Raw genomic sequence first — 25,210 nt, 5'->3', positions numbered from 1 at the left:
CAAGGTCTTGGTCACTGACTTTGGTCAAGTATTTTTTAATAGAAATAGATTTAATGCTCTATCCTATTCTGACACATTTAATAATAATAAAAGTAACAAAGATGTGTTCTCCAAAAGATATATCTCCAAGTGTTGGTGAACTATTTTTTTTTTTTCAATTTCTTCTGCGAATCCAATATTTTGGTCTTAGACTACTTGAACTTTTCTCTGTTTTCTCCACAAATACCATTCATCCGGTCATAAAACTATTGGCCTTTTTTCGCAGAACAAATATTGAGCAATGGACAAGACAGCCATAATCTCTAAACTCATTAGAGCTTACAGTCTAAAGTAGAGGCAGTTAATGGGAAATTACAATGTGATGTTATACATGTTAAGACAGAAATAAAAGGGCAAGAGAGAACACAGGGTTTTAGGGGCAGCTACCTGGAGAGGGAGATGTTCACATTTCCAAGGTAAGACTCAAAGGATGAATATAATTTACCCAGGAAAAGGAAGTTTGGTCATGGGATTGTTCTAGGAAAACGGAATAGCATGTTTAAAGCCAAGTATAAAGAGAAATAGAGTGTATGCTGGGAAATTAAAACTAACATATCTCTATAGCTTCTGCAAGTAGTAGAGGATACCACGGGGACTATGAAAGAACTTTTGAGCTATATTAAAAAGTACAACTTTTATCCTAAGGAAAATAAGGAATCACTGGATGATTGAAGAAGATAATTGTTACGTTGCTTTACAAATAAGATACTGTATCTGCTTTGCAGATGAGTAGTGGCATGGCAGAATACCAGCCAAGAGTCCTGTAACCATGTTTGAGGCAAGAAATGCTAATGACCTCAAGTAGGGTATTGGTGTTGAAATGAGGGAGAAAAGGATGGAATCAAGAAATACTAGAAGGTAGAAGAAGGGATTGGTGACTGATGGGCTCATTAATTGCAAAATGATGAAGGATATAATAGAAGAGGAAATATCCCAAATAATGGCTAATAAAGGCCATGATGATAAAACACTGAGACAGGAAAAAAGAATACACAGAAAGAAGAAAAGCAAGTTGGGGAGGTCTGAGAGTGAATCCATATTTAGTGCTGTTGTTGTTTTGATGGCTGTGGGACACCCAGGTGGAAATGTCAAGTGTAGAGAACAAGCATAGGCAAGTGTAGAGAACAAGCGGGGAATCTGCACTGGAAATGTGGAGTTAAGAATTGTGAACTTATGAGGTGTAATTGTGTTTGAGGGCATGGGTAGAATGTTAAGAAAGAAAAGCCTCAGACAGAATCCTGAAGATTTATGGTGTAGGTAGAAATACCCAGAAGACCTTCCTTGCTCCCTTAGCATCACACATCTTTCAGCTCCTTTTCCTTTGGTCCAGATGCCTTTAGATTTGTTCTTACTTGAGTAACGCTATATTCCAAGTTGGCTTCATTAAAGGACATTGATATCTGTAGTATCTTTCAAAGTTAAGAGCCAACATTTATATTCTTATTCTGTATGTAATATAAAAAAGCAGGATTATTTTTAAAACCCTGATCATGGTCATTGGGAAGGATGGTCCCTTTGTATCAGATAATCATGCCTTCATATTTTATAATAAGGAAAATTCTTGATTATGATGCATAATTTAAGGAATTCTCAGTAAGTTACCTGTCCCATTTCTTTTATAACTACTCTTTTAAAGGTGAACAGATCCTTGAAGGGAGACTCTGCAATCTGTTCCACATGCTATTTATACTTAAAAAGTGTTAAATTATCCTAATCATACTTATAGTAACAATCAAGATTAATTGCAGCTATATTAGGGTTACTTATTATTTGTTCTACTTCAGCAGTAACACAAATCCAATTGCACAAGCAATTTCCATAATCCAAATTGTGAAAGGAAGAGGAGGAAAAAAATACCATGCATAGTTGGTTGAAATAGTATTCAAAATAAATCCATAACCAAATGTTTCTCTAAAATTCCCGTTTTGAAAAGGAGCTGATTCTGAACAGATTGTATATGTGTCTCACTGGTGGAAGTGGATTATCTATCTTGAATTGGATTGTGATGACGATGACCCTATTCTAAGTAAACCAAATCTCTTGAACTATATAATGAGATCAGGAGGAGCATTCGGCCTGAGAACGACAGATTGCAACAACGGAGATGACTTCACTAATGTTTTTCCAAGCCTCTTTCCTTGATGTACATAATACTGTGATTTTTGTCCTGCAGAGATTCCTGATGTAGTTTTGTATGCTCTTTTTTTCTTATTCTTATTTTCAATTTTTTAAGTAGAGCTGAATGAGTGGCAGGAAGCTGCGAAATCTATCTTACAAAAAGGTGATGAGGGAGAATCTAGAATCTTCTTTTGCTTTGCAGCTGGAATGGAGAAAAACTATCACCAGTAAACATTGGACTGATTCTTTTTTTTTTTTTTTTTCCTTTCTTTCTTTAGGCTGTGAGGAGGCAAAAGTTGCTTGAACAGAGTATCCAGTCTGCCCAGGAGATTGAAAAATCCTTACAGTTAATTCAGGAGTCCCTCTCATCAATTGACAAGCAGTTGGCAGCTTATATCGCTGACAAAGTGGATGCCGCTCAGATGCCTCAGGAAGCCCAGGCAAGTAGAACCTGGGACGAGCTTCTTTGGTTTTTATTATCTGACCAAGACAGTGGTGAATTTCTAACTTAAAATTTATTCATCTAGTTGCACAGAGTGTTATTTGATCGATGGATTTGACTGTTTGGAGATAAGGGGGGAAAGAGCTCTAGATTAGTACTCTAAGATTTATTTTCAAATGTATGCAATGGAGGAACTTGAAATAGACACTTAAAAGACTGGGGCAGTATCACACTGAAGTCTGCTATTTATCACTATTTTTGGTCTATACTTTAGCTGGAGGGAAACCATAGGAATGTAAATTATGAAAAAAATATTTTTGGTGGTACTATTAAAAATGCAGCCCCAAATATTTTCTTATCAACTCACCTTCATTATCCTGGAATCAGAATTCATATAACCTATATTCTACATTTAATGTGTTGTAAGTAGTTAATAATAAGGAATTAGAGATATAAATTTACATTTTATTACTAATATTCTCTATACTCATTTTCACATATGATATATTCAGCACTATTCAATCTGAATTATGAAATGTATTAAACTAATTTTTCTAGAATCAGAGTTAAAATAGTAATGAAAATAAATCTAAGTCAAATTTATACTGAGTAAATTTAGGCTATATTCATATTAATTTTCAACTTGGACAGTAATGCTGTATTTCTATTTTTAAATAACATTCGCTTGTTTGTAAAATATCGTAAGTATTATTTATATAAGTGTCTTTAGAGTTTTCTGATAGTAAGGTTACATAGCTAATTTTCATGTCATATATATATATTAGGAACCCAATACCCAGGGATAACTCAGACTGATACATTATAATGTGAGAAGCATTAGAAGGTTATCTGTCCATCCCCAAGGCCCTCTCCCCACTAATTGGTGGAGATACATGAATGTTTCCACTTTAAAATAAATTTGGATTTATGAAATACTAGATTTATAAATTACGGTTATGATGCCATTACAGTGCGTTAAACCACAGTTAAATGGATGTTCAAAGCATCATTGAACATAATAGCATGTGTTAGTTTACCATATTGTATAAGTTTTGTCTGAGGAAGTCTTTGAGTGCATGGGATAGAATACAAGTAGTTTGGATAGGCTGAAAAAGTCTAGAGTGGTGGGATTCCTCATTGACTGTTGTAGCAAGAGGTGAAGAAAGTGAAGTTGGGGAGTTTTTGATGATAAAATCCTCATGATAGTTTTCCACTAAGGCCTTATGTAACCTCCCTGGTATATACACTTCTTCAAACTTACCTAGTTTCGTCAAGTTCTCCAGCATTGTCTATTTTGAAGACTCTTTCAATTTGAGCCACATACAAACTTTTTTAGGCAAGCTTTAGAAAAATGCATGATAGGAATGAAATTTTTACTGAATTGAAAAGAACTACATGATTATAAACTGAAGGCAGAGTAGAACTGCTTATTTTGTTTAATTTAGTGACATGAATTTGGAAGAAGGTTTGATTACAGATGTCTCATACCTTTTTGAATGTAATTAAGGAAAAATTTGAATGGTATAAATATTAAAATCAGTTATACTATAAAATAAATGGAGTTCCTTTATCAAGCTGGTAGAATGAAGCTGTAAGTAGCAAATTTGAGATTGGCAAAAGTTCTTAGTGTCTGAGGTAAAAATTGGGAACTTTCAGAAAAAAAAATATTGTTTACTTGAAAAGGTTGTTGACCCTGAATGTTTGTTTATTTATTTATGAATACATGATTCCATAAACATGAATATAACATGCTAGTTTAAGAACAAAGATTTTTGTTTTCCTTTCTCAAAAACTATGATAAAAGATTATTAATAACAGTTGAAAATATTGTTGATAACAGCACACAGATTAGGACATTTCAAATCTACTTGAAAAAAGAGATTTTGGAATACTAACAAGTTCACATCTATTTTCCTTACATTTCTGTTTGCACCTTCATTTCAAGATGATCTTAACTTTGAATTCCCCAAGTGGTAATATATTATAAAATGCATGGCACCCAAAAGCTATAGAAACATTCTTTTGCAAAATTCTTTTTGTTTATTCATTTATTTATTTTTGCCACACCATGCCACATGTGGGATCTTAGTTCCCTGACTAGGGATCAAACCTGTGCCTCATGCACTGGAAGTGTAGAATCTTCACCCCTGGACTGCCAGGGAAGTCCCCCCAGGCTTTTATTTTAAGATGACATCAAAGTGAATTATTTTCCAGAACAGAGTTAGCAACTACTCAGATTTACTTCAGGGATTGCCTTTCTTGAAGCTCAATATGAATCTCCCCTGGAAGAAACAAGTAGAGAATAAAGGGATTGTCTGTGAAGTGAGAACTTAGGCACAGCGTGTCAGACAAAGAACTTCCTAAGAATACCACCGAAATGACATTTTTTCTAAGCTTATATAATGAGGCTAAATTTAAGGCTTGGTATAAATGAAAATTCATACCCAATGTGTTTCCATAAATTGGCATAAAAGTTCATTGCTAATTAAAAGATTAATGGGGTTAGCTTTCCCTTTTCAGAAACTGAGTACTTGTTTTAATACATCACTGAAAAGCAGGACAAGACGAATGGCATTGCCATATTTGGTCATCTTATATCTGTGCTCAGTTTTCCGGTCACATATTGGCCACATAGATTTGTGGATGTTTGACTCCACCGTGTGGTGCACTGGTAGTTTTACTACTAAATTTAAATCTGTAAAAAGAGTCTTCCTTTTTTGGCCTTTTAAGAGTGTTTGAGATTCTCAGGTATTAAAAACAAAATCAGGATTAAGGGAATGGGCGCAATGTGTATAATATTTTGACAGGTATACTCTTATTTTATATAAAAGTAAATGTAGATCAGGTCACTTTCTTGAGCATAAAGGAGCTTCCCACTGCCTCTGCATATTCATTGACCAGTTATCTGTCATGATTAAGCAAACTGGGCCTTCTGATTCTAAACCAGATTAAAAATATTTTACCTTTTTATTTAGTGCTATGAGCCTCAGGAGTAAAGTTTAACCTTTCAGAAAGTAAAACCACATCCTGCTAGGGCAAACATTGACTGGAGTGTTTTATTTCAGAAAAATAATTCTTAAGAAAACCATGTTCTTAAATTCAAATGACTGCAGCATTAAAATGCCAGCCTATATAAAGAGAGGCTCTTATTCAAGTATAAAATTAAGATGACATCTTATTAATTCAAATAGTATAAGGCAAATGGGGAAAGCTCTTCTTGATACAGAAATTGATTATCTGAATACATAAATCAAAAATTTGAAGATATATTTTAAAAATAGTATGATTAAAATATAAAAACCCCATGAGTGTTTCTTTGAAACAACTATACAGAATATAATCTTCAAATTGGATTACTGCAGAGAAGCACATGGCGTGAATAGAGTTGTTTACTCCTTAATTTTACTGAAGAACAAGGTAAAACACAGAGATTTAGTTTTATCACCTAAGGTCTGGAGGCAGAAATCCAAGTCCTTAGCTTTGCATGGCAGGCCAATCAAGTCAGAATCTCTAGGTGGACTCAGTCATCAGAATTTTGGGAAACCACCCCCCCACCCCAAGTTATCCTAACAGGTATCTAAGGTTGAGAACTTTGGAAATGGCTAGTCCCAGGCCTCCCCCCTCCCGCCGCCGACATCACGTTTCTGAACACTGTTTGACAAACATTCTCACCTATGGCTGAGTCAAAATTTCACTGGGAGGAAGATGGGGTGGAAATCAGACATTGGTGACTTCTATCTTGCTTGTTTCTTTAATCTTATGGGAAATAAGTGAAGGCAGACAATATAGCTGAGAACTCCTACATGAGTGAATTAATTTAGACAAATAGAATTTTCCTTATGAATGTTTTAAGAGGAAGAGGAGCTTAGCTTAGTCATCTTTTTTTTTCTAATTCCACATATGTTAATGTGCCAGTTAGCTTCTCTAAATCATTGTAGGAACTGTGATAACTATGTCTAAATAGCCAATTAAATGCTGTATACTTATTAAGATTACACAGGTACTTTAATCTGTATTTTTCCCTTTTATAGTAATCTCATAGTTTGAATCTCCAATATGTAAGAACAATCTAACATGAATACCTGTTGAAATGCTCCACATCATTATGTGTTGAAGATACATGTTTTATAGAAGAGAATGTGACCCCTTTACTTAGATTACCACAAGGAGCGTTGGGGTTGTTTAGCAGTGACTGTGATCGCTAAATTGTTCAGTTTTTTGTCCTGCAGATTCCTGATTTCATCTTCTGCAGCCTCATATCTCACATAGTAGATTTATGTTCATGAGTGAAGTCGCTCAGTAGTGTCCAGCTTTGCAACCCCATGGACTGTAGCCTACCAGGCTCCTCCCTCCATGGGATTCTCCAGGCAAGAGTACAGGAGTGGGTTGCCATTTCCTTCTCCAGGGGATCTTCCCGACCCAGGGATCAAACCCTGGTCTCCCACATTCCAGGCAGACGCTTTAACCTCTGAGCCACCAGGGAAGCCCAGGGAAAAAATAAATGACTACCAAAGGAGAGGACCTCATAGTCAGCATAAAAAAGTGCTCCTATATTTTGCTCATCAAGCTAGGACTTTTGGGTAGTCCAGATATCTACAGAGCAGATATCTTCCTTCTATCTCTTTTTCCATCCCAGTTAAAATATGGTTAAAACTTAGTATCAATAAACAGAAAAGAGGAATCTTCTTTTCACTAAAGAAAGCTGTTAATTATAGATGATTGAATTAGCTGCACATCAAAATAAATCATAATTGAGGTCTTCCTGTATTTATTGAAGCTAAATCTTCTCACTCACTTAAAATATATTTGGCTCTGTTTAAATGAAAACATTCCAAATTTCTCAAAGTCATTGCTTAAAAAATAAAGACCTAAATGCAAATTTTGGTATATCAGATTAAGCTTATGATTTCATTATGGAATAAAAAAGACTTTTATAGTGTAAATAGGCGCATTTGATTGCCAGATGACTCAAAACAGTCTAACTTTACAGCCTACTTCACCAATTTATGAACTAGATAGCATAAACCCATATAGGGAATTCATCCAGGAATAATGTAATAATGAAATGATTTAATCACAGAACAATAAAATGGAGCATGATTACAGATATTTGGACTCTGATATTAAACTCTGCATAACCGTAACACACATTTTCCTTTCTTTTTACCCAGCAATATAATGATAAACAATGCAGTGGATTTTAAATCTGTTCTGACACTGAAATGCTGCCTATGTGTATTACTGTATAGAACTGATTACTCCCCAATATAAAATGGCTATTATTGTTATTTTGACATATTTAATATTGTGGGAAACAATTACAAGCAAGAGTTGCAGAAGATGTGAAAAATTATATTTTTTTCCATGGCCCACATTTTAAAACTATAAACTATCCAAGATCCTTTTAGTATATTTTATTTCTTTAATTTTGTGAGTATGTGTTATATGTGGCCATTTCACCATCTTGAGGATGCCGTATCAAAATTACTGTTTGTTTAAAAATTACTCATCTAACTATTAAATTTCCCCATTTGTAGTCTTGACATGACATCTAATATTTTTATTTCTGAAATATTTTCTTTGGAGTCATTTTCTTTATCTGATGTGAGAAAAGCTTGAACAATTATCTGACATAAAGTTTCCTTTATTCCAGTAAATAGTTACAGCTTAATTTTGCTCACCACTTTCTGTCATTAATTTGATATATGAGAATGGTCTGATGAGGTAAATCATGATAAAAAGCCCTGTTCTCTGCTCAGTTAGTTGTAAAATGCTATATTGGAAATGTCATTAATGTTTGATTTTTAGTTTTATAACTTGCCCTTTACCATCTTTAATGGAAAAATGGCTATTTTCATTTCCATTGTTGTTTCTTGCTCTCAATATATAGTGCTAATTGTGAACATAATTTCTGTATTATCAAATGTCTTATTTTTGTAATGCTATGATTATTTAACTTGCTTTCTATTATTTCACTCTTTTTATGAAAAACATCTAGTGATCCTGAGAAGTATTAAGTTGAGAGTTCCTTTTAGAAAATACATGGGGGTTCCAAATCGGCATCATGCATTGGCTACTTCCTTTCATTTTATTTCTTTTGGAAATTACTGATTTAATATGAGGCTAAGATGAGAGTTTCACATGATCAGTTATTTTCTTCAAACACTTACCATCCATACCCTGGTAGATGTGTATTTTAAGTAAACATGTAACTGAGATAGTACAGTCTTTAGACCTTTAGCAGATCATAGAAATCTCGTAGCTACCTTTGGAAATCATTATTCTCTGGATGAAATTGTCATTTCCCAATATTTTCTTCTATATTACAAAAGGGTTTTTTTTAATGTTATTTTTTTTCATTGTCTGATTATAATATCAGAAAAAAATGATCCATCTTTTTTAAAAGTAATTTGTAAATGGGAGATTGTCCACTTTGCATAGAAGTTTCCATAATAGTTATTTAAACAAATCACTGGAGAATCCCAGGGACGGGGGAGCCTGGTGGGCTGCCATCTATGGGGTCGCACAGAGTCGGACATGGCTGAAGCGACTTAGCAGCAGTGGCAGCAAAGTGGTAAAGCATTTTTAAATTATACAGTTTCAGAATAATAATCAGATGATGTTAAATAAAGAAGATGGTAAAAGATATCCTAAGTACAAACTAAAAATTAAGTATCAATTGAAGGTAAGAATTGTGGAATTAATTTTTAAAGGTGCTAGCTAAATATAAGTATGGTACATGATTACAACCTTCCAAAGTAGATCAATTAGAGATATATATCTATTTTTTATCTTGTAATTTTAATAATGAAATAAATTGTCATCTCTAAATAAACACATTAAGTGCATGAGAGTATATTTAGTACATGAGTATATGTTTACACTCACTAAGTACATGAGTAGGACTTCTCAAATTTACTTGTGTGATATATTTTGCCAAAAAAATCAGAAGAATATTTTGAACAAAGAATTATATTCCTCTTGGCTATTAACACATATTAATATATAAAATATTCTGAGAAGTTCTGTAGTATTTTTATCCTTAGTTTATAAAATATATTTAGTCACTGTGCTCTTATCATGCATAATACTTAATTGATGAAGAAATTTTGATCTCTAATCCTATTGGAATAATGCTACAGATATGAGAATTTTTCTAGGAATTCTGCCTATAAATTATCATAAAATCTCAGTTTTATATGACATTCAGCCATCATTTTTTTTTCAGTTTTAATGGTTTTAGTAGTGGTGACCTTTCTAAGAGTATAGAACTTCATCCACTCAATAGTCTATGTTGATATAAATATGAACATTTCAAAGTCCATGTAATTTTGCATTGAAACTTAAAAATGTGTGGGTTTTTTTTCTCAAGTTCCATGGTCCTTCACATCCCCATTTGACAGATAAAAGTTAAGTTTTGGTCATTTGTTTATAAGTCATTTTTGTCCTCATTGTTTTTAAATCATAAAAACATTATGGATTGTTTGGAAAAATGTGAAGTTTATCACCGGAAGGTCTACGTTTCAGTAATCACTAAAACTCTTTTGGCTTTTTTTTTTTTTTTTTTTTTGTAATGCAGTGCTACTGGAGGCAGCTTTGAGGGGGTAGTCTTTAAGGGGAAAAAAAAAACTTTATAAAAGAAAATCAAATTTTTTTAGAGAATAATTTTATTATTTTTGACAAGTGACAATCCCAGTTGTGGATGTGACTGGTGATAGAAGCAAGGTCCGATGCTGTAAAGAGCAATATTGCATAGGAATCTGGAATGTTAGGTCCATGAATCAAGGGAAATTGGAAGTGGTCAAGCAGGAGATGGCAAGAGTGAACATCAACATTCTAGGACTCAGCAAACTAAAATGGACTGGAATGGGTGAATTTAACTCAGATGACCATTATATCTACTACTATGGGTAGGAATCCCTTAGAAAAAATGGAGTAGCCATCATAGTCAACAAAAGAGTCTGAAATGCAGTACTTGGATGCAGTCTCCAAAATGACAGAATGATATCTGTTTGTTTCCAAGGCAAACCATTCAATATCACAGTAATCAAAGTCTATGCCCCAACCAGTAACACTGAAGAAGACATACAAGACCTTCTAGAACTAACACCTATAAAAGATGTCCTTTTCATTATAGGGGACTGGAATGCAAAAGTAGGAAGTCAAGAAACACCTGGAATAACAGGCAAATTTGGCTTTGGAGTACAGAAAGAATCAGGGCAAAGGCTAATAGAGTTTTGCCAAGAGAATGCACTGGTCATAGCAAACACCCTCTTCCAACAACACAAGAGAAGACTTTACACATGGGCATTGGCAGATAGCCAACAATGAAATTAGATTGCTTATGTTCTTTGCAGCCAAAGATGGAGAGCTCTATACAGTCAGCAAAGACAAGACTGGGAGCTGACTGTGGCTCAGATCATGAACTCCTTATTACCAAATTCAGACTTAAATTGAAGAAAGTAGGGAAAACCACTAGACCATGCAGGTATGACCTAAATCAAATCCTTATGATTATACAGTGGAAGTGAAAAATAGATTTAATGGACTAGATCTGATAGAGTGCCTAATGAATTATGGACGGAGGTTCTTGACATTGTACAGGAGACAGGGATCAAGACCATTCCCATGGAAAAGAAATGAAAAAAGTAAAATGGCTATCTGAGGAGGCCTTATATATAGCTGTGAAAAGAATAGAAGCAAAAAGCAAAGGAGAAAAGGAAAGATATAACACCTGAATACAGAGTTCCAAAGAATAGCGAGAAGACATAAGAAAGCCTTCCTCAGCGATCAATGCAAAGAAATAGAGGAAAACAACAGAATGGGAAAGACTAGAGATCTCTTCAAGAAAATTAGAGATACCAAGGAAACATTCCATGCAAAGATGGGCTCGATAAAGGACAGAAATGGTATGGACCTAACAGAAGCAGAAGATATTAAGAAGAGGTGGTAAGACTACACAAAAGAACTGTACAAAAAAGATCTTCATGACCCAGATAATCATGATGGTGTGATCATTCACCTAGAGCCAGACATCCTGGAATGGGAAGCCAATTGGGCCTTAGAAAGCATCACTACAAACAAAGCTAGTGGAGGTGATGGAATTCCAGTGGAGCTATTTCAAATCCTGAAAGATGATGCTGTGAAAGTGCTGCACTCGGTATGCCAACAAATTTGGAAAACTCAGCAGTGGCCACAGGACTGGAAAAGGTCAGTTTTCATTCCAATCCCAAAGAAAGGCAATGCCAAAGAATGCTCAAACGACCGCACAATTGCACTCATCTCACAGTTAGTAAAATAATGCTCAAAATTCTCCAAACCAGGCTTTAGCACTATGTGAACCATGAACTTCCAGATGTTCAAGCTGGTTTTCAAAAAGGCAGAGGAATAAGAGATCAAATTGCCAACATCCGCTGGATCATCAAAAAAGCAGGAGAGTTCCAGAAAAACATCTATTTCTGCTTTATTGACTATGCCAAAGCCTTTGACTGTGAGGATCACAATAAACCATGGAAAAGTCTGAAGGAAATGGGAATACCAGACCACCTGACCTGCCTCTTGAGAAACCTATATGCAGGTCAGGAAGCAACAGTTAGAACTGGACATGGAACAACAGACTGGTTCCAAATAGGAAAAGGAGTACGTCAAGGCTATATATTGTCACCCTGCTTATTTAACTTATATGCAGAGTACATCATGAGAAATGCTGGACTGGAAGAAACATAAGCTGGAATCAAGATTGCCAGGAGAAATCTCAATAACCTCAGATATGCATATGACACTACCCTTATGGCAGAAAATGAAGAAGAACTAAAGAGCCTCTTGATGAAAGTGAAAGAGGAGAGTGAAAAAGTTGGCTTAAAGCTCAACATTCAGAAAACGAAGATCATGGCATCAGGTCCCATCACTTCATGGGAAATAGATGGGGAAACAGTGGAAACAGTGTCAGACTTTATTTGGGGGGGGGGTGGCTCCAAAATCACTGCAGATGGTGACTGCAGCCATGAAATTAAAAGACGCTTACTGCTTGGAAGAAAAGTTATGACCAACCTAGACAGCATATTAAAAAGCAGAGACATTACTTTGCCAACAAAGGTCCGTCTAGTTAAGGGTATGGTTTTTCCAGTAGTCATGTATGGATGTTGGACCATAAAGAAAGCTGAGTGCCGAAGAATTGATGCTTTTGAACTGTGGTGTTGGAGAAGACTCTTGAGAGTCCCTTGGACTGCAAGGAGGTCCAGCCAATCCTTGCTAAAGATCAGTCATGTGTGTTCATTGGAAGGACCAACGTTGAAGCTGAAACTCCAATACTTTGGCCACTGATGCGAAGAATTGACTCTTTTGAAAAGACCCTGATGCTGGGAAAGATTGAGGGCAGGAATAGAAGGGGATGACAGAGGATGAGATGGTTGGATATCATCACTGACTCAATGGATATGAGTTTGGTTAAACTCCGGAAGTTGGTGATAGACAGGAAGGCCTGGCGTGCTGAGGTTCATGAGGTCGCAAAGAGTCAGACACAACTTAGCGACTGAACTGAACTGACCATCCCTGAAACTTAAGGTTCAGTAACTTTACATTAATTCCCCTTTTAAGTAGTAATTTTTACTCTACCCACATCCAGTTCTTCTGTGAAACTAAGTATATAAACTCTGCACCTTCCAAACTCAGTCTTTGCTAGCATGGTTCCCACAACCTCGAATGGGATCCTGTTTTCTTATTATCTTATCTACCCCTCTAAATTGGAGCAGGAAATGGTAAACCCCTCCAGTATTCTTGCCAGGGAAGTCCCATGGACAGAGGAGCCTGGCGGGCTATAATTCATGGGGTCGCAAAGAGTCAGACCCAACTTAGTGACAGAGCATGCATGCACCCCTCTAAGAAACTTATCAGCCATATGGAACTTAAATATGCCAATTTCTTGAAATTTTTATCAGATTCTATAGTAGAAATGTATATGTGTCTTGTCCTTTATGGCATAATTTGAGTTTTTGCTATTATATTGCACATATTTCTACTTTGTAATTAACTCATATTTTTACATTCTGTTTCCCCGGAAATTCTTTAATAGGGTCAATTGTTTTGTTCTCATTCTGTGGAATAAGATAGTAGATGAAGAATTTCCTTTTTGAATTGAATTGATAAGCTAAACAACACAACTATATAGATAAGATTAAATGTTTTTTTCTGATAAATGTCTATTCAAAGAATATTTTTATTTTTAAATCATAATTTAAGAGGCAGTGCAGTTGTTTAAAGGGCAGTTGAATTTGCTACTTTACCTTGGATAAGTCAACATTTTTACCCTCATATGTAAGTGTAGTTGAGGATAGTAAATACTTACCTTCATTTGATTAGGTAATCAAATGAATGTTTGAGAACTGTTCAGACATAAGGTCACACACATGTCTACTTTGGCAGTGATGATAATGATGGTTTTTCCTTCAGGACTCTTCTCTCACCCCTCTAGTATAGAAGGCTGATGGAATTATGTGTGTATTTCTTTATTTCCTTTGCCATATACACCTTGAGTGCCAAATGGATTAATGAGTTAAAAACATGTGGACAGATCCTGTTGAAGGTATAGAATTTGAACCCTCTGCTCTCTCTGAATATCTTTTTAATTTTCACCTCATCATTATCCTTTCGTGATTTCCATAATGACTATTCACTTTCCTTTTGATTTCTCACCAACCCTCTTATCCTCAGAAGATATCAAGGGGCTCGTATTCATAAATAAATGATATATGATGGCACAGAAAAGTCATGAACAGATATTTGTGCAGACAACTTGAGCAGGGATTTACTTGTACAACTGCCTCTAATCTTATCACCAAAACCAATAGAGTTGTCTACTGCAGACGTGAGAATTTTCCCAGATACTCTGTCTACAGATCATGGCCGTGCTTCATTGCTGGCTTGTCATTATGACTGTATGTTTAGAGATGAGAAAAGTTTATGCTCACCTTGATTTCCATGAGGCATTACTGTGTTCTTATGACCAACTCCCCTCCCTCGAAGGAGGCTCAAAGGTGTGTTGCGTTGACCAGGTGGCAAATCAGAGCCCTGAGATTTAAACCCAGCTTTATCTATGCTGATTCCCAGAGAGCATCAAGTAGGAAGCATTGCACTTTGCACTTCTCCACATCCAGAATCATCCTTAGGTGTTACCTTTGGCTTCTGAAAAAAGTGGCACTCCTCTACCTGTCAATATTTTCCATTGATTATAGATTTTTGCCCTTCACTCCATTTTCTCTCATTTCCTCCAGGGGTTTTTGTAATGCATTAACTTCATGCATGTTTTTTCTTTTCTTTTCTTTTTTTTTTTTTTAAAGCTTCATCCAGTGGCTTCTTTTACATGGCCTTAACACATGTTCAATTCTACTGTCCTACATTTCATGTGGAGAGAAGTCTTCAAAACTGATTTAAAATGTTTTTATAAGGGCTTTTCCTTGTCCTTAATCAGACTCCAGCCCTTGAAAATTTGACTTCTGCTTTCACCATCCACTGACTCTGTCCTAACTACAGTGCTCACTGACCAGCTAATATGCCCTTATTATTAATAGCACTTATTTTTTTTTTAATTTTATTTTTTTATTTTTATTTATTTTTTTATTATTATTTATTATTTATTATTTTTTTAAATTTTAAAATCTTTAATTCTTACATGCATTCCCAAACATGAACCCCCCTCCCACCTCCCTCCCCATAACATCTCTCTGGGTCATCCCCATGCACCAGCTCCAAGCATGCTGTATCCTGCATCAGACATAGACTGGCGATTCAATTCTTACATGATAGTATACATGTTAGAATGTCATTCTCCCAAATCATCCCACCCTCTCCCTCTCCCTCTGAGTCCAAAAGTCCATTATACACATCTGTGTCTCGCAGCACTGTTTATAATAGCTAGGACGTGGAAACAACCTAGATGTCCATCAGCAGATGAATGGATAAGAAAGCTGTGGTACATATACACAATGGAGTATTACTCAGCCGTTAAAAAGAATTCATTTGAATCAGTTCTGATGAGATGGATGAAACTGGAGCCGATTATACAGAGTGAAGTAAGCCAGAAAGAAAAACACCAATACAGTATACTAACACATATATATGGAATTTAGGAAGATGGCAATGACGACCCTGTATGCGAGACAGGGAAAGAGACACAGATGTGTATAATAGCACTTATTCTTATTTGATCTGTTTCAAAATTGACATTGTCCACCTCTCGCTCATTCTTAAATCTCTCACATACTTGATTTCAGTGGCAACCTCTCTCTTTCCTGGTTGTCCCTTTTCTCCTTCTCTTAGACTGTTGCTTATCTTTCTTCAGTGTTTCCCTTTTTCTCCCATCCCTTAAATTTCTCTCTTCTATATGGTAGTCTCCTGGCCCTCCCTTTCTACTTCCCTCTAATGGTTGAGTGCACTAAAATAAAGGCTGTTTGTACAGGTGCATGCAGCTGCTTTGAAAAGAAAGATACACACACATATGTCGCTCTATATGGTGATTAACAAAACACAAATTCATATGAAAGGATTACAGAGTTTATGGAAGCATTCTCTCCTTATGAGTTCTTTATTAATTAGAGTTATTAGTAGCAGTAAAACTATTATCTGTGATTCTGATCACTTTTAAAATTTAAACTTTAACTTCAGATTAAAAATACTATGATTTTTTTTCTTTTAATATATGAGGTTATTTAAGACCTCATTCCCACCTGTACTTCTAGTTATATTTCAGGATGAACATTAACAATCTGTGCATTATTTCAGTTCTGCTAACTGTTCATGTGGTTTAGTGCCCTGTCCACACCTCATCTTCCCTCATTCAAGAATGCTTTTGTTTTTAAAGCTTTCATCTCCTTGCATATCCAGTATACACTTTAGGACAGTTAAGTATAAGTGGCAACACTGAATGAACTAAAGCATAAACAAAAATGAGGGAGGGGAGATGGTCATAAGGACATAGGAACGCCTCATGGATATCAAGAGTGAGCACGAAGTTTTTACTCAGGAAAGGATTAGAGCCTGTGTTTTAGTCTCTTGTAACAGCAAATCATCAGTTTCTCTAATGGTTTGTGAATTGAGAAGGGTCAGCTGGATGGTTTCTCTTGGAATCTCTCATGTGATTGTTTTTATTTATGGGCGGGTACCATGATGACTTGTAAGCTCAAATGGACTGAACATCCAATATGGCTCCCTCATGTCTAGAAGATGATGCTCCCTGTGAGGTGAAAGCTCTCCTGGGACTCTACAGAAACACTTCTCCACAGCCTCTCTGTGTGGCTTAGGCTTTTCAGAGCATGTCAGATGGGTTCCAAGAAGGAACCCATGGGTTCCTAAGAGTTGAGTGTTCCAAAAGGGGAGAAGCAAAAGTTGCTAGCCCAGTTAAGAGCTTTTCCCATAAATGGCAAATCATTATTTTTGCTTTGTTTTACCAGTCAAGGCTGTCACAGGGCTAGCCTAGATTTAAAGAGGTGAAGAAATAAACTCTGCCTCTTCATGGGGGAATGGTAAGAGGAGCATATGGTATTGGCACTCTTGTTGCAGCCATCTTTGGCAGTTGCTGTCTACTTCAGCCTATGTTTGAAAGCCATCAGTATATTTGTTTACGTGTCTCTTTTTTTCTCTCTCTCTGGTCATGGGCCTTTGCTCTTCCTAAACTAACAGTGCAAACTAGTGACTTCATAAGCCCAGTCTCATACATAAGAAAGTTCCATGCACCCAGAGAGCTTGACCAGACTTTCTTCTGTCAGTTCTGAGAGAGAACCTGATGGACCTAACTGGGCATAAGCATTCCTTATGCTATAATTACATGTCTTCAGTTCAGTTCAGTTCAGCCGCTCAGTCATGTCCGGGAGTGGCCAATTATGTGACAGAGACATGGTTGTTAGTGACCCACCATTCTGAAGGGGTGAGCATTTTCCACCTAAGAAGTCAAGACCATAAACTCCCTAAAGCATCTGATGCCCCTAGTGATGCACTAATATGGACCCCTGGTTCCAAATAGGAAAAGGAGTACGTCAAGGTTGTATATTGTCGCCCTGCTTATTTAACTTATATGCAGAGTACATCATGAGAAACGCTGGACTGGAAGAAACACAAGCTGGAATCCAGATTGCTGGGAGAAATATCAATAACCTCAGATATGCAGATGACACCACCCTTATGGCAGAAAGCGAAGAGGAACTAAAGAGCCTCTTGATGACAGTGAAAGAGGAGAGTGAAAAAGTTGGCTTAAAGCTCAACATTCAGAAAACAAAGATCATGGCATGCTGTCCCATCACTTCATGGGAAATAGATGGGGAAACAGTGTCAGACTTGATTTTTTTGGGCTTCAAAGTCACTGCAGATGGTGACTGCAGCCATGAAATAAAAAGACGCTTCCTCCTTGGAAGAAAAGTTATGACCAACCTAGATAGTATATTCAAAAGCAGAGACGTTGCTGTGCCGACTAAGATCTGTCTAGTCAAAGCTATGGTTTTTCCAGTGGTCATGTATGGATGTTAGAGTTGGACTGTGAAGAAGGCTGAGCGCCGAAGAATTGATGCTTTTGAACTGTGGTGTTGGAGAAGACTCTTGAGAGTCCCTTGGACTGCAAGGAGATCCAACCAGTCCATTCTGAAGGAGATCAACCCTGGGATTTCTTTGGAAGGAATGATGCTAAAGCTGAAACTCCAGTACTTTGGCCACCTCATGCGAAGAGTTGACTCATTGGAAAAGACTCTGATGCTGGGAGGGATTGGGGGCAGGAGGAGAAGGGGATGACAGAGGATGAGATGGCTGGATGGCATCACTGACTCGATGGACGTGAGTCTGAGTGAACTCTGGGAGTTGGTGATGGACAGGGAGGCCTGGCGTGCTGCAATTCATGGGGTCACAAAGAGTCGGACACAACTGAGCAACTGAACTGAACTGAACCCCAAATTCTTTGGTTCCTGGAGAGTATGTGCATACTGCTATTTCTTATGGAATGTTGTACTTCAACCACTGAAGATGTTATATATAGTAAATATATTTATATATAGATTTGCTTGAGTCTTTGCTCTACTTTAAACCAGAATTCTAATCACATAAGTAATTGGTACTTACTTTACCTTTATAATTGTTAGGATCATTATGCTAAGGATTAATAGCAAGGTGTATCTGTATATTTATAACCTTGTATTCTGAAAAACTCTACCACTTAACCCATTTTCTTGGAATAATTCTTACTCATTTCAGGGCTGTAGTTTTCTTTGGTAACTGCTAAGCAAACAGGTGTTATTTTCCAGTAATATCTACTGTAATTGACTCCAATTGGTGTGAATTAGGTTATGCTAATATGCATTATACAAATTGTTGCACGTGAAAATTCTATGGGTCCTGTGGTATAAGTTAATCATTTTCTTCTCTTATTTATGATAATCTGACAGTGACTCACATTTAAATTAGTATAATTTGACCAGTAGCTAATTTTTGCTGGATCTGATAGGAAGAAGTGAATGATTTTGTTGCTTTTGTCTCTGTACACTGCAGGATATGACCCACTCCTGCAACTGACTCAGAAGTGTATAGGTCAAATACAGACATTCTTTTAAGTACAGCTTGATCATATATGTCTTTTCTCATTTTAGAAAATCATAGAAATTTTTTTTGGTTATTTAAAGTCTAAAAATCAATCTCTGTAGGAAGCTATTAAATATGTATCAGAAAGCAAGGCAGTAGAGACATTTAGCTTCCCTTTCCTAGATGTTTGAAATTTAACTGAAATATAGCCTAGAATTTCTTAGTAAAGATCAGTATTAAGGAATATTGTCCACATGCAACTTTCTCATTGTGACTTATTGCTGCAACAGTTAGCTTTTTTTTTTAAACTAATAAAGGGTATCATCTTGTCTTTGGTCAGATTTGAATGTAAATTCAAAGGTAAAAGAATGTGATTTTCACATATTAGATATAAGTAGATGCTTCCTAGGTGTGTCTGCTAGTAACTGTGTTTGTGATGATCACAGAAGTGGGCGGCTCAGATCACCTTCAGTGAAGCTCACAGCCCCCAACTCCAGCCCCTTCCGAATCCAACCCAGTTTTTGAGCTGAGACCACATTCTTTCTATAAGAGCCCCAACCAGTGACTGAGCCTGAGATGAATGTAGGACTTGGCTGTCTCTGTTCAATGTGGGGCTTTTCCAGGGCTCCTCACTGGATTAACATAAACCTTGTCAAATTTGCATCACGGTCTGAGCCTCTACCTGGGAGAGCATCCTGCCCCCTCAGTAATCTGCTCTGAAGCCTACCTCACTCCCTGGAAGATCCATCTGACACATGTGATATTGACACATGCTTATGGAAATAATTCAGAAATTACAAGAAACTACAACAAGATGATAGATTCTTAAATTGTGAAAATGTATGTCATATGCAAAACAACCATGTATTTTTTTTTTTAAAGACATGGGACCGTGATAGTATTCTTCATCCTGGAACTAATATTTCAGAGATTTGTATACAAGTCCATATTTCTCTTAGCCAGGACTTTTGTGGCCAGTTAGACAATAACCACGTCTCTTCCAAGCCCTCCTTCTGTTCTTCTCTATCAAGTCCATGACCTTTTAACTTCTTCTTTTTAAACTTTGCTTTTCTTTTGTTGTTGTTGTTGAAGTATAATTGATTTACAGTGTTGCAGGAATACAGAAAAATGATCAGTAAAGCATGCTTTTCTTCAAAATAAATAGATACTTCCTACTAAAAATTATATCTGAAATAGCTGTTCATGAACATTGATTCAAAAGGATAATTAATTTATATTAATAATCCCAGTAGGAGATAACTAAGTCACTTCATTTTTCATAGTTTTCGGTAAGTAGAAAAAAATCTGCTTATTGTCATGTTGTTAGGGGCTACATTGTAATAATGTTTTGAGAGAGTTTCTGAATTTCATTTTCTTGGAAAGTGACTTGTTCTTTGCAATAACTTGCAGAGCATGCTGACTTATAATGCTGTCCTCCCAACAGAAAATCCAATCTGATTTGACGAGTCATGAGATCAGTTTAGAAGAAATGAAGAAACATTACCAAGGAAAGGAAACTGCTCAACGGGTACTATCCCAAATTGAAGTGGCACAGGTACATATTATTCCATTAACTAAGGACCTTGTTTTAGTTGGATATTAAAATATTGTTTAGATTAGGTAACTTGCTTACTAATAAATTGAGGTTAAGGGCATTATTTGAAAGCTACAAATGATATATAAATGATACATACTATTTTGAATTATACATTTTAAGGATAAAATAGGTTTAAAAATTGTCTTTTATTTAGTATCACATTAAGAATGATTGCTGAATTCTCCCAAATGCATGTGTTCTTTGTGCTGGACAAATGGAAAAAGTGTTGCTTTAGTTTGTTTTTATTTCTATCCTTGTGTATCTTCCAGAATAAAGGAAAATACATTAACAAATGTATGGCTGGTTATTGTTCGGAAGGCAAAATAAAATCCATGTTTTCTTACACTGTCTTTACAGAAAAAAATGCAAGATGTTTCCATGAAATTTCGATTGTTCCAGAAGCCAGCCAATTTTGAGCAGCGTCTACAGGAAAGTAAGATGATTTTAGATGAAGTGAAGATGCACTTGCCTGCACTGGAAACAAAGAGTGTTGAACAGGAAGTAGTACAGTCACAGTTAAACCATTGTGTGGTATGTATTGCTGATGGCAAATATGTAGCTACCCCTTGACTTCCTTATTGGAATGAGGAGAACAGTATTTAGTATAAGAACAAAAATTTGCACAAGTGAATTGAGAGACAAGAACTATTATTGAAATAGTAGCTGCTTAATATCTCTTCTGAAAATGTCTTCTTTGAGTCTATAATTTTCCAAGGACTATGTAGAATATCATCTCTGTTTAATTCTTATGGAACTTTGAAAATATTTTAAAAGGGAAATCCTGAAAAAGAATATACTGGTCTGGAAACAGCAACAGTGAAAGTATCTGCAACAGTAAAAACAATTCTAGAAATGAGTGCCAAGGAAGCAAAGCAATCCACACAAGTCATCTTTAATTCTCAGGTGAAGGTCACTCAGTCATATCTGACTCGGGCTTCTCTGTCCATGGAATTCTCTAGGCAAGAATACTGGAGTGAGTAGCCTTTCCCTTCTCCAGGTATCTTCCCAACCCAGTAATCAAACCCAGGTCTCCCACATTGCAGGCAGTGTCTTTACCATCTGAGCCACCAGGGAAGCCCAAGAAAACTGGAATGGGAAGCCTATCCTTTCTCCAGGGTATCTTCCTGACCCAGGGATCGAACTAGGGTTTCCTGCATTACAGGTGGATTCTTTACCAGCTGAGCTGCCAGGGAAGCCCTTAATTCTCAGGGCCACAGGTTCAGTGAGAGAATTTAAAGGCAAACATTGAGTACAAAGCAAAAGCAAGATTCCAAGCCAGACATGCTTACTCTGAATCCTAGTATCTTTCCATTTAAAGTCAGACCTGGATATACAATGAAATTCTGCCGGACAACAAAGACAGAATAAATAGGTATGGAAGATATAATTATCCTGTAGTGTAAATCTTCACTATAAGGATTTCGAGTAGTGTTCTTTGTTGCAGTTATTGAAAATTCACAAAGCCAGATGACTTCTCAGATAACATAGAGCTGAATTATGAGAGCATCTACTAGAGTAATACAAGTATTAATATAAATCTGTGTGTACTATGGAATGTCAAGGTAGAAATCCACATAGAAAACACTGAGTGCTATTAACATTAAAGGGACAAAGTTTATCTATTGAGTACTTTGTACTTAAAGTATTGTTTCTGCTTCTATTCCATAACATAAATGAAAAAGAAACCCTTAGGTACATTATCATCATATCATTATGAATGGGAAAATATGCTTTGTAAACAAGAATTTTCTTTGTGAAAAATTATGGAATAATTTTTATTTGGCAATATTGCTTAGTAAGGAAAGCTGCATTCTGCTGCTGGTGCTGCTAAGTCGCTTCAGTCGTGTCCAACTCTGTGCGACCCCATAGACGGCAGCCCACCAGGCTGCCCCGTCCCTGGGATTCTCCAGGCAAGAACACTAGAGTGGGTTGCCATTTCCTTCTCCAGTGCTTGAAAGTGGCATCATTATTATAAATATTCTTACCCCCAAAAGAAATTTTGAATATAGTTATATATATTAGAGGAATGGCAACCCACTCCAGTATTCTTGCCTGCAGAATCCCAGGGACAGAGGAGCCTGGTGGCCTGCTGTCTATGGGGTCGCACAGAGTCAGACACGACTGATGTGACTTAGCAGCAGCAGCAGCATATATATTAGATAAGTAACATTGGGAATACGTGGGAATATATGTCATCTTATATTTTTTCAAAAAATTGAAAGCAAAATGACCTAAGTACATTATCATCATGGCTAAATATATTCACAGAGGGCAAGCTGTTCATTCTTCTAGGAACAATTCTCTAATGGTACTTCATAAATCTTTTCTGCTAGTCATTATGAACTGGAAAAAAAAAAAAAAAAACGCTACCTACAGCCAGGTATTACTATGCCCTGACTCAGCTCAGTACAGAGGAAACAGATGAAAGGGTTTCCTCAATCTGTTTCTCAGGTGATCCAAAAAAGTCATCTTTATTTCTCAGGTGAAAGTTGCTCAGTTGTGTCCGACTCTTTTGTGACTCCATGGACTTTAGCCCACCAGGATCCTCTGTCCATGGAATTCTTTAGGCAAGAATACTGGAGTGGGTAGCCTTTCCCTTCTTGAGGGGATCTTCCCAACCCACGGATCAAACCCAGGTCTCCCACACTGCAGGTGGATTCTTTACCATCTGAGCCACCAGGGAAGCCTAAGAAAACTGGAGTGGGTAGCCTTCCCCTTCTCCAGGGAATCTTCCCAACTTAGGTATTGAACCCAGGTCTCCCACATTGCAGGTGGATTCTTTATCATCTGTTTCTGCTTCTGGTTTAAATGTCAGGACCAATTCAGGTCATCCTTCCATAAGGATATATTTTCTTTACAACTTTTATATTTTTCATTATTAAGATGCTCAGTTCAGTTCAGTTGCTTAGTCATGTCCAACTCTTTGCGACCCCATGAATTGCAGCACGCCAGGCCTCCCTGTCCATCACCAACTCCCGGAGTTCACTCAAACTCATGTCCATTGAGTCAGTGATGCCATCCAGCCATCTCATCCTCTGTTGTCCCCTTCTCCTCGTGCCCCCAATCCCTCCCAGCATCAGGGTCTTTTCCAATGAGTCAACTCTTTGCATGCAGTGGCCAAAGTATTAGAGTTTCAGCTTTAGCATCATTCCTTCCAAAGAACACCCAGGACTGATCTCTTTTATTTATTTATTTATTATTATTTTTTTTAATTTTTATTTATACTTTATTTTACTTTACAATACTGTATTGGTTTTGCCATACATTGACATGAATCCACCATGGGTGTACATGTGTTCCCAAACATGAACCCCCCTCCCACCTCCCTCCCCATAACATCTCTCTGGGTCATCCCCGTGCACCAGCCCCAAGCATGCTGTATCCTGCATCGGACATAGACTGGTGATTCAATTCTTACATGATAGTATACATGTTTCAATGCCATTCTCCCAAATCATCCCACCCTCTCCCTCTCCCTCTGAGTCCAAAAGTCCGCTATACACATCTGTGTCTTTTTTGCTGTCTTGCATACAGGGTCATCATTGCCATCTTTCTAAATTCCATATATATGTGTTAGTATACTGTATTGGTGTTTTTCTTTTTGGCTTACTTCACTCTGTATAATCTGCTGGGCACACACACCGAGGAAACCAGAATTGAAAGAGACACATGTACCCCAATGTTCATTGCAGCACTGTTTATAATAGCCAGGACACGGAAACAACCCAGATGTCCATCAGCAGATGAATGGATAAGAAAGCTGTGGTACATATACACAATGGAGTATTACTCAGCCATTAAAAAGAATACATTTGAATCAGTTCTGATGAGATGGATGAAACTGATCTCTTTTAGAATGGACTGGTTGGATCTCCTTGCAGTCCAAGGGACTCTCAAAAGTCTTCTCCAACACCACAATCATGGCCTTTGCTTTCAAGATTTTTGTTCTGTTAAAGTCTTAAAAACATGAACACAAACACATGTAAATACATATTTCCCTTTATTAATGATAAATATTTTCTCTTTTGAATGAAGTGATGAAAATGGCTATCAGTACTGTGGCTCAGCTGGTAAAGAATCCACCTACAATGCGGGAAACCTGGGTTGGGAAGATCCCCTGGAGAAAGAAAGGAAAGGCTACCCACTCCAGTATTCTGGCCTAGAAAATTTCATGGAATATGTAATCCATGGTTTTGCAAAGAGTCGGACACGAATGAGCGACTTTCATTTTCATAAAAGTAAATCATTAACATTTAAAGTTTTTTTTAACATATAGAATAGTCATTTGGAAATATCTTGGATTCCAGAATTCAAGAATTGAATCCCAGTGTGACAGTTAATGATTTAAATGTTTACAAATACCCAGATATATTTATATTTCCTAAAAGAAGTAAATTAATTTTAAAAAATGAAAAGATCAGAAAGAACTCCCAAGTATTAATAAAAGAATAATAACAACTTCA

At 36.6% G+C, this 25,210-nt stretch overlaps 1 protein-coding gene across 2 annotated transcripts in view; it reads left to right on the top strand.

Annotated features, from left to right (window-relative positions):
• Positions 1–25,210, top strand: part of LOC108634347 (dystrophin-like) — a gene marked incomplete at its 5' end in the record, with an annotated part of 126,479 nt that overhangs the window by 29,048 nt on the left and 72,221 nt on the right. For both annotated transcript variants that reach the window (XM_018043950.1, XM_018043949.1), the window contains 3 exon segments: positions 2,436–2,597; positions 20,595–20,705; positions 21,105–21,278. In XM_018043950.1, the coding sequence (XP_017899439.1) occupies positions 2,436–2,597; positions 20,595–20,705; positions 21,105–21,278 (447 nt within the window).

Source organism: Capra hircus, assembly GCF_001704415.2.
Source record: "Capra hircus breed San Clemente chromosome X unlocalized genomic scaffold, ASM170441v1, whole genome shotgun sequence".
NCBI classification, from domain to species: Eukaryota; Metazoa; Chordata; class Mammalia; order Artiodactyla; family Bovidae; genus Capra; species Capra hircus.
Note: the sequence above shows the minus strand (reverse complement) of the source record. Positions and strands in the feature narration are given on the sequence as shown.